Source organism: Melopsittacus undulatus, chromosome 4, assembly GCF_012275295.1.
Source record: "Melopsittacus undulatus isolate bMelUnd1 chromosome 4, bMelUnd1.mat.Z, whole genome shotgun sequence".
Lineage (NCBI taxonomy): Eukaryota > Metazoa > Chordata > Aves > Psittaciformes > Psittaculidae > Melopsittacus > Melopsittacus undulatus.
In genome coordinates this window covers 18,333,986-18,353,380 of record NC_047530.1, presented here as the reverse complement: position 1 = coordinate 18,353,380, position 19,395 = coordinate 18,333,986, and the positions used below count along the sequence as shown (strand labels likewise).

General features: G+C 38.8%; 1 protein-coding gene across 3 annotated transcripts in view; it reads right to left on the bottom strand.

Annotated features, from left to right (window-relative positions):
- Positions 1-3,331: 3,331 nt before the first annotated feature.
- Positions 3,332-19,395, bottom strand: part of HIF1A (hypoxia inducible factor 1 subunit alpha) — a 32,574-nt gene continuing 16,510 nt past the window's right edge. For 2 of the 3 annotated variants that reach the window (XM_034061291.1, XM_031049496.2), the window contains exons 5-15: positions 17,782-17,894; positions 16,512-16,714; positions 14,962-15,068; positions 14,631-14,778; positions 13,563-13,783; positions 13,102-13,382; positions 12,457-12,579; positions 11,856-12,250; positions 10,925-11,033; positions 8,367-8,493; positions 3,332-8,202 (exon numbers count right to left, since the gene is read on the bottom strand). In XM_034061291.1, coding sequence (XP_033917182.1) covers positions 8,051-8,202; positions 8,367-8,493; positions 10,925-11,033; positions 11,856-12,250; positions 12,457-12,579; positions 13,102-13,382; positions 13,563-13,783; positions 14,631-14,778; positions 14,962-15,068; positions 16,512-16,714; positions 17,782-17,894 — 1,979 coding nt within the window. In that variant the 3' untranslated portion in view covers positions 3,332-8,050. The remainder of the gene's footprint in view (positions 8,203-8,366; positions 8,494-10,924; positions 11,034-11,855; positions 12,251-12,456; positions 12,580-13,101; positions 13,383-13,562; positions 13,784-14,630; positions 14,779-14,961; positions 15,069-16,511; positions 16,715-17,781; positions 17,895-19,395) is intronic. The other variant, XR_004549524.1, reaches the window with a different exon arrangement.

Below are 19,395 nucleotides of genomic sequence, written 5' to 3'. Positions count from 1 at the left end.
GGCTGCCGGCCCGCAGGCTCAGAGGTTTCTTTGACCAGCGCGCCTCTCAGCTGGCCCCGGGGTGCAGTCGGGCGCAGCCCGGGGAGGTGTGGGAGGAGGTCAGGAGCCACCGCTGTACACCAGCCACAGGGAGCCTGGGGATGCCGGCGGGCTCCGCCGCTGTCCGCGCGGAAGCGGCGCAGGGAGCCGGCTGTTGCGCAGCGCCGCAGGGGTCGGCAGCGCGGCGTTGCGCCCGCGCTTCGCGGCCTTGTGAACGTGAGGCGCCGCCGGTCTCCCGGGCAGGTGCCCACGGGGTCCTGCTGCCGGCCTGCCTGCGCCCCGCTGCCGAGGGCCGCTGCGGCTGAGAGACACGTTTCCGCCTCGGCGGGCAGCGGATCCTCCGGTGGCCGCCCCCCCCTCCCCCGATCTGAGGGCAGCGTGCCGCTCCCCGCATGCACACACACACGTAGGCGGCCGGGGCGAGCCGGGCGCGCGGGGAGGGGGCCGCGGCTGCCGAGCCGCACGTAGGGTGGGTGGGTGCGGCCTCGCTCGGCGGCGCGGGGCGGGCGGGGGGACTGTCGTGCCCCGCGCACGTAGGGGCGAGCGGCGGCCGAGGCGGCTGCCGAGAGGAGCGGAGCAGAGAGGAGCGCTGCGAGCCCTCGCGCCCCGAGTGAGTACGGATTTGCGGCACCCGAGAGGCGGGGGAGCCCCGGGGCGGCAGAGATGTGTGCTCTGCGGGAGCCGGGTTTCGGTGCTGCCTTCACCGGGGAAGCTCCGCAGCCCCCCAGCAGTTCCCATGGGGGTTCGGGGACGGGGCTCCGGTTTCAAAGCGCTGTTGCCAAGGTAGGCGCCCGCGGGGGGAATCGCCGCTGCGGCCGGGGCTCAGCCGGCGACGGGCTGCGGGCAGCCTGCGGTCCCCTCGCGTGGGAGCGGGGCTTAGCGGCGGCGGCACCTGCGGGGAGAGCGGGTCCGTCCCGTGGGATGAGGCGGGCTGTGAGCTGGGATCGTGGTAGTTTGTCCCTGCGCTGGGGGAACCTCGGCGGGTGGAAACGGCATGTAGAGAAAGTAAGGAATGTACGGGATGGTTAGTTGCGTGCTGCCTTCGGGGTATTTAAACCTGCAGGAGTTTCCCAATGTGTCAGGTCAAACCCTCACATTACGCTTTCCCAAATAATCGTGCACTACAAAATGGATTTTAAATTCTGCTATCTCTGCTACCGTGGTGTTTTCCAATCCACCATTAGCATCAACTAATTGAGTCAAAGGTAGCTCCGTAAAGCTATTAGCTCCTAAAGTGACAGTAGCTTCCACAATGTATCAGACACAAACCTATCTTTCCATGTTTATTATATTTCCCGTAAGGTTGCTGGAATCCAACCTCCAGCACAGCCTTTGTAGATGAGGAGGAAATGAATGGCTATCAACTAAACAGCCATTGCACTTGAGCACCACTGATTGTCACTGTTATTGATTATAGGAGCATTAGCACATGAACTGGACAGGTTTTAGCAGCTGCAGGGAAGGAAGAGCTGCATGGATTTTGGGTTGGCTGACATTTTCATCTTTCATTTGGATTAATAGTTAAGAGACACAGGGCAGTGGCCCTGTTCATCCAGTATGTGACCCTGTCTTCAAGAGATTGTACTGATTTTGAAACAGAATGCCAATGCTGTTGGGAAAACAGTTATAGCATACTCCCCCTGCAATGGAATTATGGATTAAAAGCACAAGCAGGTTAATAATTGAAATGTCACAGAGCAAGTTTGTCATTAGTTACAGGAGCTATCCCTTAAACAGAGCGGAGGAGCTTGGCTCTGGAGTGATGTTGAATGTATAAGGATTCAGTGTGCTTTCTGATTTCTGTATTTTAAGTATTGCATACTAAGTATTGAGTGTTGTGATTTCTCAGAGATGGTGTTTTAGGAAATACGAGATGGAAATGTCTTAGTTTTTGGGGCTGCATGTCATGCTGCTGTGATTGTGAAAGATGATGTAAGATATAGTGAGGATGAGGCTATTGTGCCTATATGGTAACATTTGCTAAGTCCTTGCAGAAAGAGACTGAAAATGCAGATAAATAAAAAAATAAAAGCAACAAGGTCTCTTTGTAGAATTCAATTTCTATGGTGTATATAATGAAATAGTGTCAAATTTTAGGTTAATATTCTATTATTCTTGATAAATTGTGTGTTTTCATCTAGTAATCCTTCAGTTTTTCATTAATACATTTTAGTTCTTAATACACCACCTTCCTAACAAAAAAACCCTCAAAAACCCGTGAAAAATCAGATCATGTAAGGGGGTGCTTGTTACTGTATCTTCTTTGTATTCTTATCTAAATCCTAAAGGATGAAGTCCTGTTTCCTCTATTAATTCCTAACTTATAAGTTGCAAGTTAAAAAGCCATTTTATCCTGCACAGATATAAATAACAGGGTGTTCTCTAAATGCACATTGCACAAGACAACTTTTTTCTTTTTTAATATCTTGTATGGTTGTATTCTACCCATTTTCAAATAGAAAACATTAAAATAAATCAGGTTTTAATGTATTCTCATGGAAATAAATCATGGATACATTTTATTAAATAGTATATTCAGACTTCTGTATGTACAAGCCTATATCACTAATACGAAATAACAGGATCGTACTCTACTGTGACAGCACTGGCACTTGTCTTTTGCTTTCAGACTTCCCAACTAAGCGTAAATGTTGCCAGAGACTTTCAATGAGTGCAGTAGGAAGCCCTGTTGATTTAACAAGGCAGCAGGAGTCTCAAGTTCTCGTGAAGTTATTTGCATGTACTGATAGCAAGTGAAGTCATCTGGAGAGAGCACCTTGGATTCAAAGTAGTTCCTGTTCTGTTACTAAGGGCATTTTTTTATGATTACTCAAAGAGGCCTCTTTAGCTCGTGCACGTAGTCTACTTAATTTAGGTGGGATAACCATTGTGTCCAATGTTCTATGATTCTATACTGTTCCTGGAAGTGTTCAAAAAAATGTGTAGATGAGGCCCCTAGTGACATGGTTTAGTGGTGGTCATGGCAGTCCTGGGGTAAAGGTTGGACTTGATGAGCTTAAAGGTCTTTTCCAACCTAGGTGATTCTGATTCAGTGTAAACACGATTCAGCTGTGAAAGCAAGACAGAATTTGTAAATGCTGTTGGAAAACAGACCACACGTGCTTAGTGTTAAAGTTTCTGACTTCAGTAGGAAGACCTCAAGCATGAGAGGAGTCTTAGTTATGCTGCATAGTGGGTTTTAGTTCACTTTTTTTGAAGTGGTTTTTGCCATCTGCCATCATCTTTTAGAACAGGCATAAGGGATGAACAGAAAGATCACAGATGTCACAAATTAGAAACAAACCCTCTTTTATTGAATTTTATACTGTTACACAATCAAAAAGAAATACAGTCACAAGTACATCAAAGTGTTTCAAGAGAAATATCAATTGCAACATGTTGTACTTGGCTCCAAAAAAGAATTCCATTAAAATATACCACTTCTTCATGAGAGAATACTGCTATTATTCACAAAGTCTACCACACTGTATAAATCCAGTAGCAAACTCTTTTAATTTTTGGTAACTTGCTCAAGGTAAACAGGGAAGCAGAAGGAAAATGTCAACTAATTTCTGCAATTTGGATTTTTAAAAAATATATATATCACAGTTCTCCAGAATGAAGCATTCCAGGGGGTCAAGTCCCTGTAATTGCTAATGGTACTTCTAATGAAAGCTGAATACCTAACTCATGTGAATTACTATGGAAATGGTCTTCTTACAAAATACTCTTGGCCTGTGAAATGTTTATTTTCATGCTGGCAATTAGTCTGAATAATGTGTTTAAGTGCAGTGACGTTTGTGCAAGATCTGTGTTGGGTTCAGCAGCAGCTAATCAGCAGGCTGGGAGCAGATGGGTGACAGTGGCAGGGCAATCACACTTCCCAGCTTCCACAGCTCTGTTCATCGGGGGAACAGCTCAGTCCACAGTGGATGTGGGGAGAAAGCTTGCCAACAGATACTGGTCAGACAGCCCATGTCTCTGCCTTTCACTACCCTTGGCTAGCTGCTTAATTAAACAGCTTTTTCAAATAATGAAAAAAAAACCCCACAAATCCAAACTATCAAATATACAGTATCTTAACCTGTAATGATCAGACATTTTTAAGCTGTATTTCATTGGAAGCAGGGCTGATCAATTAATCTAATATAACCTTTTAAGTCTTAAATTGTCACCAGGGTTACAGGTAAAAGCCTTAACTTGTGGTTCTCTAATGCAGTAATTACATGTGGACAGAGACACACAGGAAAGTCCTTTCCAATCCTAACTATTCTATGAAAGGAAACTTAATAGCAATTTCTTTCTGTTTCACCTGAAGGTTTTCAAAGATCAGCACAGTCCCAGCCTTGCTCACTACACAGGAGGGAGGTATGTTTGTTAGAAAGCTGTACTTTGGACTCCTTAATGTATTCAGTGTATTACACCTGAGATCAAGTTACTGGGCAGCAGACTTCAATGACTTCTTGGGAGCTGCAGCCATAGTTAGTAACTACATTCAGGTAAGGGAATGAATGATATCATAAGTACTAGTTTTAAAATTCCTTTCTTTTAATAAAGCCATCAGGGCTTGACTACTACTGCAGTGACAGTAATCTTCTGGAAGCTGATTTTGTTACAATCTCCTCACTTTATGTGGAGATGATAATTGAGGATGTTTCATATGCAGAATGAAACACTGTATCTACCTACAGTTCTTTACTGGCAAAGAACAAATGCGCTAAAATGTACTGTCTCAACATTTTAAAAAGGTAGCAAATCAAAGAAATTATTCAAAATCCCTAAGAAAAGATTTAGAAAGTAATGTATTATCATAGAATGGTTTTGGGTCGGAAGGGACCTTAAAATGATCTAGTTCCAAACCCCCTGCCATAGGCAGGGACACCCTCCACTGGACCAGGAAGATCGTCCTCCAAAGTAGGTTTAGAATCAGAACATGCATTCTGAGAGTCTAAGAAAAAAAATATATAAAAAATTAAAACAAGGCAGCTAGAAGGTGTCCTTCTAGATTCTCTGAAATTCCAGCTGCCTTTAGCAAAGCTCTCAAGGCCAGAGCAATTACTGTTACTTTTGCATATTTTCTTCAGTGCCTCTGGGAGGTTTGGCGGTTGCTTTTTTTGTAAACAAAACAAAACAGTAAACAATACAGCTACTGCAGTTCATGCCATTAACTGCTTGTTTCAGTCACTTTTACATGAACAGTAAAAACAAAATGCTATGCTTTATGTATAATTAAAAAAATATGACAGTTGGGAAGATTCTTAGATGAAACATGGCTCATTTAAATACAGAACTGCTCTCATTGAGACCAGAGATGATTCCAGCAGGCACATAACCATAAATCATGTGGGTCACTTAAATTTTCCTCCTCTAACATGGATTTTCTTTATGAAAATTTACTACCCTCTTAAAATACACTGAAGAGGAACTGACAGATCCAATAAAGTCAGGCTGTTCCAAAGTAAGGTCAAGAGAGTAGCAAAAGAACTTCAAGCATGATGGTATGAAGTTTCTCTTGGAAGATGGAAACAAAAGCAGCTTAAAACTTGCTGGGGCAGTAAGAAAAGCAGAACCCACTTGAACCTTTCACACATATCAAGACTATCTCACAGAAACATCACATCAATCCACATTGAGCTGAGCAGAAGGGATGCCCATACCAGCAGGTTCTTTACCCTAAGCCTTTAGCAACTTCACTGTTAAAACCTTTTAACTGCTGATAGAACATCATCTCCAAGACCTTACACAGCAGGGACACAGTAGTTCTGCTGTATTCATCCCAAGAACTTTATAAGCTTTGTACACTTAAAGGCTTCATTAAAAATCTGTATTCAGCAGCAGGTGTATATATATATTCAGATGTTCTCTGCACAAAGCTTCAACTCTGGCTTAGTGCACCTACATGCTTTCTCCTCTATGTGCAACTTCTACTCAAAACTTTAAGTATGCAACCATCTTCTGCTACTAGTGCCTTATCTTTTACTTTAAGCTGCAGCTAATAATCTCCATTTAGTTTAATACAGTTGTTTCAGTTTCAAAACTGCTCATTTTAGTGAAACAGTAATTTGTAAAAAACAGGTTAAAGCTTATATAATGTTATATTGATTGCAAGAGTCTAATGAAGCCAAGTTTCAAAGTAAAACCAAAATCATTCTTGTGACACTCCATGTGATGTCTTGCACTGAGATAATCTTTAAAGTAGTTTGAAGAATGCACAAATTATCTTGACCATACTTACACATGACAAGGTTCTATCAGTAGTATTGTGTTTTATGGCAGCAAAATGAGAAGTCACCTAATTATTAAAGTTATGAGTCAAGAGCACAAGAATGCAGAACAAACTTATCAAGCACCAGCTTAATTTTGTAATCATGTAGTTTTGTGAGAAAAATCTTCTACCTGATCATTCCTGTGAGTTTTACTTTTTCCTGCTTTCCAGCATTACCTTGATAAAGCTTCCAGAGACGAGCCTTTAAGCTGTTCACAAGGAAGAATCTTTCCACTCTGCAGTAACACAAATATGCTGTCTCCTCACTTTAAAGTTTGCTAACTGGTGTGATAACAGATTTAAAAGTTAAACATCTTTGGCGAGCGGTAGTACAACACTGTCTAGACTTCAGTACTGAATAGGCTAAAATAATTAACACAGAGATGTTACAATCAAAATAAGGGAGCAGTGATTTCCAATCAACTCTAATTTAAAAAGGGAACACAGATGAACAATAACCACTAACAAAAATATAAATTATCTCATTTCTCTCAGATAACACACTCCCCAAGGGGGCCTGGTCCACATATAGTTTATTGATGTAAGAAAACAATACAGTTAGTGTTAGATCCAACCACAAAGAGCAAAAGAATGAGTGAATGAAGGTTTTGTACAGTACATATAGGAAATTAAGATGTTTGTGACAACTATGTATTTCTAAATAAAAAGGCTGCTAAATATACTCAAGTTATTGAAATCTACATGAAAACATACGGATGTTAATAGCAACAAGGTGCATAAAACCAAAACATCAAAATATTGAGCAACTCGATGTACTAGATAAAATTTTGCTAACAATGCAAGATGTTTTACAATCTGCTTGAAATATCACCTATACCACACAGGGTAAGCTGAACATTTAGATTTAAGATCATACACAATATTAGCATTAACTTCAATAGCTACAAGGCAGGGGATTTTTTTTTTAAGCTGGCAAAATGACTACTTTAAGAACATCAAACTTTCCTAAATTGAGAACGAATCCAAATAAAATGCTGCTAGCCCTTTCCAGATAAAGCCTTTCCTTTGACTAACCACACTCATTTAAGTCAAAAGCATAAGACAGCATTTAAGAACAATTTATATTACAACATGACTAAAATAATGACATAATCCAGGTTTAAATACGATTTCATAGGCAAACAAAAGAGGATTCTTCTTAAAAACTAGTTTTTATAAATGCAGAATATATTGCATGAGGAACTGCTGGTATTTTTTAAGAAAATATATTGTGCGATTGTGGCTACAATGCACCGCTGCAAAGCATTGTTGTATCTTATAAAAACTATTAAAATAAAAAACTTATTTGAACATAAAGAGTAAGAGAACACAAGTCTTCCAACTACCTATGAAAAGCAGGGTGGAAGTACTGCCAGTTTTTCCTGTGTTGACATTTTACTACTAAGTTTTGGTGACCAACTCCCCAGCCAAAAAAATAAATATTCATATATTTTTTAGATCAGGTGCATATTTCAAAGCTGCTATTGCAAGAGTGTTTTAAATGTAATGGACTTAAAAGTGTATGTACCAAAGAATTATAAAAACGCACTATAGTTTTGAGTTATTGTTACATAAAGAACATATTAAAAAGACTGTCAAAATAAGTAGAAAGGGGATCAAAACTGAACTAACTGAATTAGTGCAGTACTGTAGCCAGGCTTCTAAAATCAGATATAGAAAATATAAATAGACTGCTTTAGGTGATGATTCACCAGTGTCCAAAAAAGGAACAAGTATTGTGAAAGCTCAGTTAACTTGATCCAGAGCTCTGAGCAGTTCTTCACCCTGTAGCAGGTTTCTGTTGCCTTGTATGGGAGCGTTTACTTCACAATCGTAACTCGTGAGTTGGGGTAGCCCACTTTCATCCATCGACTGCCCTAGAAGTTTACTTGCTATGTCTAAAGAGGGAGGGGAAGGAGAAAAAGTGCACTTTATTCACCACTTTTAACTTTTTCTCCGCAATTCTTCACAAAGGCGGTAAGTTTGGGTACGCTTCTGTTACTCAGTTCTCTCTCACACAACCCCCTCTGCCCCCCTCTAGGTATTAAAAGGAGAGACTGACCAGTTGATAGTAGAATGATTGTCTTTTGCTCCACTCCATTATGACCATTTGTTTTGCATCCCTTCACACGTTTCCAAGCAAGTGATGCATTTCCTCCACGGTCACCTGCCTGCTGGAATAAAGACCCCTGGAAAGAAATAAAATAAATCTTCTTTACTAAATACTGTATCTTTGTAGCCCTCCACATCCCTCTTCCAAACTAACAGTTCCTGTCACTAATTACTAGTGTAGGCATTGTCAGAATTTAAAGTGGACTTCATTCAGAACTTGGGGAGAAGTATTTCTGAGTACACTACCCTTGAGAATTATTTAAAATAAAACTGAATCAGATTTCAAAGACCTTGCTTCCCTTACAGAAAACAATTACTAAATCCTGGTTATGATCGGTTACCATCCTCAGGATTAGCATGTTCCTGTACACATACACACCCATTTAATTGCCACTGCTCTTGTGTGAGTAAGCATCAGGTTTTCACTGAAGTCTCTGATGGTTTCTTACACTGTAGTTAATAGTGTAGGAGATTCAGGAACCTTGGTAAGTCGATTCTATCTAAATTTAAGACGTAAATTCTGCTTGCACTCCAGTTACTGCCACCAAGCTGTCTGAGCCAAGCAAAGGGAATGCAGTCCTAAGCCATTCTACCACAGATACAGCTCTTTGCATATTGTTTTGACAGCAGTACAGAAGATATGGCGATTAGAAAGCTTTTAAAGGCTCCTTATGATAAGTATAAGTAAGAAGAAGCTGCCACTGAAACAGATGGGATGGAAGGAAAACACACCACCTTATATCAAATTTACTAGCAAAAGTAGTTGAATCTGCAAAGTTTTGTCTTGTTAGTAGTACTGACTGCTGCTAAAAGAGGAAAAGATATTTCAGAACACTGCCATTATCCTGAACATGTAAAACAGAAAAGAACATATGTTTTCAGGTTATAAAGCATCCATGTAATAACTCAAAAGGACAGTTGTATAATAGAAGCTAAACAACTTTAACTTAGAAATTGCATTTCATAGTAAGGTCAGTCACCTGCGTTGTTGCTGGGTTGTTTTTTTTGTTTTGGATTTTTTGGTCTTGTTTTTATTGTGAATGCAATACAGCCTTCATATTAAGAAATATATAGCTTGTATCTTCTTGTATCTGCTCGAAATAATATCACTAAGATCCAGCTACATGGAAAGTTCAGCTTCTGACTGTGCAGAAACAGTCAACATTTGCAACACTTATTTCAAATACAGAAAAAAGAAAAACATGTAGTAAAGGATGAAGTCTGAACCTTTAAGCATTAAGCATAAAAGCCTGAACACTTACAGCAGTTAATGCAGAACTGCTTGTTTTCTGTGTACTTAATGACAACTCAGGCTACTCTGAGTATTTAATCAGCAACACTAGAGGACAACTGTACCACCATGACATGAGAAAAAGGCAATGGAAGGCAATAAAGTATCTTGCAGAGCTGTGAATATTACAGAGCTACTGGAAGCAAAAACCAACATGCATAAAAGTGCAAAACACTTAGCAAATGAAATCAATAGTATGATTGTTTTAAAGTCTGCTTGACTCAGAATAAAAATAAATATACAAAAGTTCTCAGGTAATCTGGAGGACAAAAATGATAAAACCAGTATACAGCAATTTGTCTCCTGCCCAAACCAGAATGCCAATATGGGAATAATTCATAGTTCAAAAGAAAAATCATCCTGCACACGATGGATTATTACTCCTCAGAGATGGACTGCTGGAGAAACAAAGAATCTCAAAGACTACCTTGCAGTAGAGGAATTAAGAACTGTACAAAACTTAAGACAAGTGGGAATTTTCAATGAAGGCAGAAAAAGAGATAATAGGATGTAATGGCAAAGCTTAAGATTTCAAAATACTAAGAACTGACAGAGACAAAGATTACAGAGACAAAATACCCTTGGAGAAAATAACCTAGATAGCCCCAATTAAGTGACACAAACCTAAGAATACCCAAGGTTTCTTCTGAATAGCTAGAACAGACAATGATGAGCTACTCATAGTCACACACACTTAACACTACAGAGAGTGTGCATGTAATAGAAGCGGTAGTTATATATATGTGCTAGGTTATATTCTATTCCCTTATGGTTCAGATAGGCTTGTTATGTGATCAAATAAAAGAATATCAGACTCAATGAAAAAACAAAAGCATAGAAGCATAAGAACACTATATCCAATATTGACAAATATGAAAATTGAGTTTGAATTCAAAGTGAAATATGGCAATTTCACATTTAAATGTGATGTCTTCTGTGAACATATCTGTTCTTCACTAGAATATGCACAAATGTATTTCCTACCTGATCAAGAAATGTGCTTAGGTATAGAGAGCACTGTTGAAACAGCTGACAGTAAAAGAGAACTAAAAATCAGAGTATCTGTGTACACATGGGAATTTCACTACCAAGCAATTTTTTCTGTTCCCAAGATTCCAGCGCATACCAAGAACTAAAATCAGAGTCTGAACTGGTGCCTCATTTCAAAAATCGCAAGGTTAAAAGTGAATATTTTAAAATGGTAAAACAAAACTCACAATTCCAACTGCCTGAAAAAGTGAACCATCATGTTCCATTTTTCGTTTTCTCTGAGCATTATGCAAAGCTAGCATCTTTGGATTTAGTTCTTCATCCATTGCAGTAGATCTAAGAAAAATTGATTCAGGCTGTTAAGACGTTTCTACTATCCTCAAGCCATTTTGCTTTTGTGGACACACATACAACATCACAGAACTGAATTTATGAACTATACTACTTTTCTTTCATAATCAACTCATTTCAACAATCATTGTGTATGAGCATAGCAAATATTAGCTTTTCATCTTGCCATGAAGCTCAGAACGAGTTATAACAAAAATCAGTCTTTGCAGGAAAAAAAGCACAAAAGTTCAGCAATTTGCTTTCAACAGAAAGGAGGGAAGGGTGAGTGAGGAAAAGCCTATTCTGAATATTCTACGTACAGAAAAGTGTTCTATAGATCAAATTCTGATGTTTGACTTTGTAGAGTTTTCTATCATGATAAGTATCTACTACATATGCTGTGCCATCATTATGAAATATGGCTAATTTCAAACACAATAAATGCAGCACAAAGACTGCTGTCACCTCTTACCTCATAACAAAGTGGACTAGCACCAGAAAGAGCGTGTATATAACTACTTGTAAATTGCCTACTGCGCTCTTTTAAAAAGGCTGCACATCAGATACGTGAGCAGGACAAAATTATGTAAGAATCTGTATACAGTAGCTGCCTATTAAATCAGATGCTTATGTAAAAGCTACTGCAAAATTAACTTTAGGGAAACTTACTATAAACCATACTAAACTGGTTTAAAATGTCTAAATTTAAGCATATTGATTTCTACTTTGAAACAGAGTGCCAAAGACAACATATAACAGTTGGCAGGATTTAAATTTGTAATAATTTCTTCAACAGATACTAGGGCTTAAGCTTCACTTTTAAAATACCTTTTATTCAGAGTGACTGTTCGCAAACTGGGTGCTCCAGGACAAGATTTTTCTGTCTGATCCGATGTTCCTTTTCCTGCTCTGATTGGAGATGCAGTTCGACTCTTGTTCCCACTGTAAGGCGATCCTGGGGCACTACTCGTTTCATTGATTATGTGAGCAGGAGATGAAGGAACAATTAAAGTCTTCACATCATCCACACGTTCCGTCACTGGTTTTATTTCATCAGCAGTACTTGATGGTGTCTGAGCCTGCTGAAATATGGGAATGGTGGCTGCATTCTGAGAGCCAGATGAGCTGCTTTCCAGTGGAGACAGCTGATCAAAGGATCGCAACTGGAAGTCATCATCCATTGGGATATAAGGAGCCAACATCTCTAGATCTAAATCAGTTTCCTGGAAAAGACAAGAGATGAAAATTATAACAGCTGTGACTTCATGGCTTCATTACGGCTTCTCCCTTTACCAAATCCTTACAACATTTTTTTGCCATTTAACAAAAATACAGCATAGAAGAGGAAGGATGTTCCTGAAGACATTCTGAAAGAAGCACAGAGATTAAGTATTAAGATTATACAGAATTTTAAGTTAGTGTACATTACCTGAGTAGAGAATGGATTTTTTGCTTCTGTATCTATTGCAAAGAGTTTCTCCACTAATTCCAGTTTGAATTCATTAGCCATATCATTATCCACATCAAAGCAGTAGTTGTTGGGACTACTGGGCTGTGAAAACATTGTAATGCTGTTTTAAATTTCTGCCATTATATTATTTTGCACTGCATCTACAGGTTCTCTGAAAAATGTTCTAATGTAAAAGCTAACTCCAAACTATACTTGCACAAAATTCTAATGGGAAAGGAAAACACATTTATACATTCAAATTTACTCCACTCTGCAGCACACAATTTGTTGGAACTCAGAAGTGGCCTCTACAGTAATAGGTTACATCTAATTTGCTGTTTAGGGAAGTTGTTTTTGAATCATTTTTCTTCTAGAAAGACCAATCCCATGCTCTTCTTGTTTCTATCACGTAGTACTGCAAGCATTTGCAAGACTCACTTTGCTGAAGAAGTGATACTCAGTTTCAAAACTGATCTTTTTTCCTCAGATCACGGCATGAGCTTAAGTCACAATATAGAAATAATTTTCAGTTCAGGTCTTGGCTACATCCTTAACCTGATTTGCTCCATGAGTCCCAGCAGCACTTAAATTTTAATGACAGTGTATCTAAATTACATAACTAACCTCAGGTGAACTTTGGCTGGTACTTGCATCAGAAGGGCTGGTTGGTTGCTCTTGCACCTGAGGCATGGTAAAAGAAAGTTCGAGTGGCTCTGTGTTTGGCTCCAGCTTTGATACAACTTCTCTATTGAGTGCAGGATCAGCATTGCTACGAAGTGGCTTTGTAGTTTCAGAAGCAGGTAGTGGGGACATTGCCATATTTATATTCTGCAATTTCTCACTGGATGAGGGGAGCATTACATCATTATACAAAGGAACTTCATCACATTGTTGTTCATCAGACTCTATAAAATTAAAAGAAACCATCAACCTAAGTAACAGGACTGTGCATGTCTATGGACCTCATTAAATTGAAACAGCAGCTAACATACTACTAGGCAGTATACTGATACTGGGAGCTTATTTTTACTGTAAAATACTAACTTTACTAATTTGCATGCTCTCCAATTTAAACACACACCCACCATTACTGCTGAAATCTAGAGAGATAATTGTGTCTCCAGCAGCTGGGGCCAGCACAGTTAAAGCATCTGGTTCCTGCTTAAGTTTTTCAAATAGGCTGTTGGTATCTTCCAAGTCATCTTTGCCGAATATTTTGGTCATTTTCATATCAGGAGAATCCACTGGTTTCAGCATACACTCAGTTTGTCCAAGGGAAAAGATCAAGTCCTTCTGAACAATTCCACTGTCAGACAGAGAGGAAGAAAATTGTTAAAGAAGAGCTAAAAGGAATAAATTCAGGGTTAACAGTTTTGGTAGTTGGAAAGAAACATAAAAAAAAAAAAAAAAAAAAAGGAAACACTGCCCACACCACAAAATCACCAGGATAGAAGCTTTAAGAATTCTTTTTTTCTTACTCATTCTTTCCCCAAAATGTAACAGATAAAGCAAGTACCAATTGTGGTGCCATCAAGAAAAAGTCACAAAAATAAATGTGCTTTTCTGAAAGCATTCAGAAAGTAAGAAAAAAAAAGCTACTTCTAAATGAATGTGCAATACATTGATAGATTGATATTGGTACATTCACTGAAGTTTCAAAAAATGAATTTAGAACTATTGTACAGTTGTAGAAAAAGTCAACAAGTCTGATTTCAGTTGAAGCTTTCAAAAGAAATATGGAAAAAAATAGGATTAAAAAAAAAAAGACGCCATTACTGCTGCTCTGAAGTCCATGACTAAAAGTTATTAGTGAAATGAACTGCTCCAGACTGCAGGATTAGGGAGCTGTCTAAAACACACACAAACTCTCTCACTTCCATTGCAATAGTAAAGCAGCCCTACATTCATTTTCCTACAGAGATCTTCCTACTGACACTACAAGATCAAAAGTGCTTTGTTTTCAAATGCATTTCCTAATCTTTGGACTGGCGGTATTCTAAGAGAAGTTTCATTAGTAGGAAATAGTCATACCATAACACATTCAACAGGAGACCACATTCTTAAGTTGAAAAAAAAGGATGCAGTGCCATCAGAATCTGATTTTGTCTTCAGCGAAGATAATGACAAAGAATAGCAATGCACACTCAACTTACCTCAATACATAGTTTACACAAACTATGCACTGTGGCTGAGAATTCTTAGTGTTGTATATAACAGTTGCTTGAGTTTCAACCCAGACATAGCCACCTTGTTTAGCAAGCATTCTGTACTGTCCTGTTGTCACCTGCCCTTTGGTGAACACTGAAAGCAGAAAGGACACCAGCTTTAATTACAGGCAGAAAAAAAAAAATCTTGTTTTAGGGTAACTTCACTGCAGTTTCACACCTGCCATTAAAAGAAAGCCCTTATTCTTCTGTTGCTTTATCCCGGTGCTGTAGCTCATCTCTTGTACCTGGATGGCTTTAAAATGTGTCTTTTACTTACTGTCGTGGTGTGTTTTGGTCAGATGATCAGAATCCAGTGCATGATAGTACTCATAGATTGAGCGACCCAAGAGTTCCTCTGGCTCATATCCCATCAACTCTGTTATTCTTTAAAACAAGGGAAAAAATTGCTAAGTAAAAGCAGACACTGACTAGCACAACATTAAAGAATTTGAATGCTTGCACATCTAGAAAAATCCCAATACATACTACATTAGCAGCAATTTTGGTTTATTGGGAGTTTTAATTTTTAAATAAAGTGCCTTTTTTAAAATTTTAAAATAAAACTTTTTTAAAATGGAAATTTCAGCAGGCACAGGATTTTACTTCTCACTTAATATTTATAAATCATGTCCTGTGGACAGGATAAAGTAAATCCCTGCTTTCTAGCCTTCCCCCTTCCTTCTTGAAAGTAGACCAGCTACTTACAGACTATAACATCCAGCTTAAGCAAATATGGGTATTTGCTAAGATAAGATAGCCATGCATCAACTATCATAAACCTTCAACTAAAAAATCAGGAATCAGATTTATTCTTTCCCATGGCACGGGGGTTGGAACTAGACGATCTTAAGGTCCTTTCCAACCCTAACCTGTGATTCTTACCACTCAAACACTGACAGCTTTTAAAGAAAACAGTATTTTCCTCAGCCTCTAGAGGGCCCTGCTAAACAAGGGAAGGCATTTATTTTGCCTTATTCTACATGCCAAACGTGACCAAATAAGTCCTTTTCATATGACACCATAAATCCTAGAACACGAGTTACTGTAGGGGACAGAAAATAACCTGCACTGACATCTCTTTGTGTGTAACAGCAGCAACTAATTAAAAGTTCACTTTTGTTATTAAAAAAACAAAAAAACGAGCAGTAGAACATAATATCCAGTTAAAACCACAAAACTCAAACAAGAAAAAAACCTCAGGCCTATGATTTCTTTCACTTCTGTTTTTTAAATTTGTCAAGCTAAGTTTCCAGAGAATAGTAAGAGCAGTCGTGTATTTGATTTGTACCTGAACACAGACATCTCATTTTCAACAGCAAATGTATTGCATCAAAAGTACAGCTAAACTTTTGGGGGTTTTTTGGACTGAAGAAAGCAGACACTGATCTCCTGAGGAAATGAAATGGTAACAATAAAATGCATCTGATAAGTTTTACATACACACTCTTTTCAGTCACCAAAATGCACCACCATCTTTGACAAACCTAAAATCCTTCCCTTTTTTCAGTGTCCACGAGAACCTTACGATTTCAGTTTAATTACTGCCACTACACTAAAAACCAGTTTGAACAGGCAGTTAACTGCAGGCAAAAAGACTTATTCCAAAATAATAACTTACACTCTCCCTAGATTAAAAAATATGGCTTTTAAATAAGACACCCTGAGCAGTTAGTAAAAGTTGAAGTATCCCACCAATGACTCTGCTGTGCAGATGAATCAAGTTGCAAGTAAGCCTATGTAAACATATAAGGCCAACATTAACCAGCACGTACCAACCCTGCAAATCCTTCAAATGAATTCTTTTTTAAAGTACAAAATATATATTACCTTTCATCACAATATGAAAATTTCATATCAAGACTGTGACGACTGAGGAACGTTTTACTGTCCAAAGGGACCTCAATGTTGGATGGATGAGGAATAGGTTCGCAGATCAACACCAGACATGTCATGGGAGGCTTTTTGTAGCCACAGTGAGTTTGATTACCACACGTGTCATATACACGTATGTGTCCAGTGCAGTGGAGTACCTACGAGAAAGTTTTATTTTAGAAAGAGACTAGGTTCTTGTCTGTCAGACAACGCAACCCAGTAACACACCCAGAGCAAAGTCCTTCTCCTCCCTACCCCTCAACATGACAGCAACAACAGAAGGGCAGCAGTGCTCTCAGATGGATGGCTACAGGAGAGCAGCAGGTTTCCTCACACTATACAGAATGCAATGAGTACACAGGCTGCCAACAACTTCCTCTTGGGCACTAGCTTAAGCCTCACTTGATGTTTCAGTGTTTCTGTGAACTGTTCTGTGAAAGTTACATTAATGATGACACTGATAAGCAATTGCCTCACAAAGGATATCCTACTATTTAAATTGGAAAGTTATATTAACAGTAGTGACTTCCATTTTAAATCTTCTGCAGAAGTAACCAAATACATTCTCCAAGACACAATAAGTTTCACATTTTGTGGGGTGTTTTTAACCATTCTGAAGCAGAAATTGTTTATGGACAGCAGCAAAGACAACAGTTTAATCCAGAGTAATGAAATCTAAGTTATAAAGGAAAATTGTGAGCCATGACACCACTTGATACAATAAAAGGTTACTTTTTGTCCAGAGGATATAATGCATTCACTGCAGAAAGTTATCAGGCTGGGCTTTTTTTGTTCCAACCGTTACAAAAGGATAGCCAGCAGCTTTAGAAAAAATTATATTTAAGTTCTTCAGAGAGAGCTCAACTGTCACGTTTACAGTGTCAAATCAAAAGAAATCAGGTATCAGTGTAAGTGGTGTCAAATATTTTTTCTCAGAGAAGGCTTTATGCGAGCATATTTAGTAATCATAATTTCTAGTAAGCAAATGACCTCTAATTTAAAATGGAGAATTCATTAAAAGTTTTGAAAAACTAATTTTAAAACACTGTTTCAGTTACCTCCACAATGTAGTCAGCATTAAAATTCAGCATATTGAAGTAGATAGCTTCACATTAGATAGTGAAGCTCCATCTCACTACATGGAAGTCAAAATGTTGAAATACAATGTTATGACATCTGAAGAGGAAGCTGACAAACTACGTAAATATTCCTTTGCATTAGTTACCTTCCATGTAGCAGACTTGATATTCACTGTTCTTCCCCTGCTAGTCAGTGTACACTTCATTCTGAGAAAAAAGCTGCGCTCTGTATTTTGCTCTTTGCCCTTTTTCACAGGACCTAGAAAAGCAAACAGTGAACCAACTCTTAAGCTTTTGGATCATCTTTGGAAGGCATAATTCTCCAACCCTCCCCCCATGTTCTAGACTTCTGAGACTAGGAGAAGACCCAAAAAATAAATTAAAAAGATTGGTAAACCCAGAAGTGCTTTTGATAACAACACTTTTTAGAGCAAGTTTCATTGTGAGCCAACTCCACATTCCCAGGAAAAAGGAGTGAGGAGTATCAGAGACCAACTGAAAATTTAATATCCTTTAAAATTGTGAGAGGACAAGAAAAGCATGTGCAGAATGAGAAGTACTATTGAGTTGGTTTCCACTGAAATGCATCAGTAACTCACTGAAGGGAGGTTCAAATCAAATATGTTTTGGACCTGTAGCTTTTCAGGACTGCAATGTTTTAAGTTTTCCAATTCGGAGTTTACAACTCTGCTGTTCACATGCATTCAAATATTTACACTCAGAGTAAACAGAACCAAGTTTTATAACACATTATTAGCATTCTTGGAGGAGAAAATAGTCAAGAAATCCTAACACAAATTAATATTAGTCACACTAATTTTTTTAGTCTGTCTACCATCAAGCTTTAATTTTTTGTCTTTACAGGGGGAGAACCTTTCAGAGTCTATTACTAGCCAGGCTATTCTGGGAAAAGAAAATGCAAACTGATCCTAACAAGAGGGCAGCTCACTGTGCATGGCAGAAGGAAATAAAGCACCTAGGATTAAGGAGCAGTGGAAGAGCAAGTTTGCTGAGGCATGCTAAGGGGTGAGGACCAAATCATGGCAGAGGGTGGAGGTTCAGAACATGCCAGCTTCTGATACAAGTTTATACAGTAATTTGCTCTCATCCTCTATAGACAACAGCAGCTATGGAATTCTTCATGGTGGCTTGTATTCCAGCTACTAGTTTCACAAAATTCACTAGAAAAATGTTAAAAGCCCCTATGCTACATTGTCAATAGCTTCTAGCAGAGGCTAATGGGGGACAAGCCTACTTCATGCCACATCAAAATACCCTTCCTAAAGGGGAGGAGGAATAAAGCAGAGTTCAGAGAAGCAACCAAAACTTATTTTATTAAGGTTTTTTTTATAAAATAGGAGTTAAACCAATCTAGGAATTCATAGTTGAAAACCACACATTCTTGTTACCAGTCCTCATGTTTAAGGCTCTAAGAAACCACTGTAAAAGGTGGAGCAACTTTCTGAAGTCTGATTCAGCATTGGACATTATTTTGAAGACTGCCAGCTTTGAAAGTTTAAAGAACAACTTCATAAAATCAGAATGCAGTTCAGTTACTGCCAGTCACATTTATAGTCATTTGCATCCGTACAATCCCAAAGGGGAGTATTTAATGCTTAATTCAAAACCAGAATAATGCCAGTGATGTAAGAGCTGCAGTAGAATGCAACCTGGGAATTCTAATAAATATAAAAATGTACTATTATTACTGTAATTTAGACTTTTGTCTGCCGACTTCATTTGCAAGACAGATTTTGTAA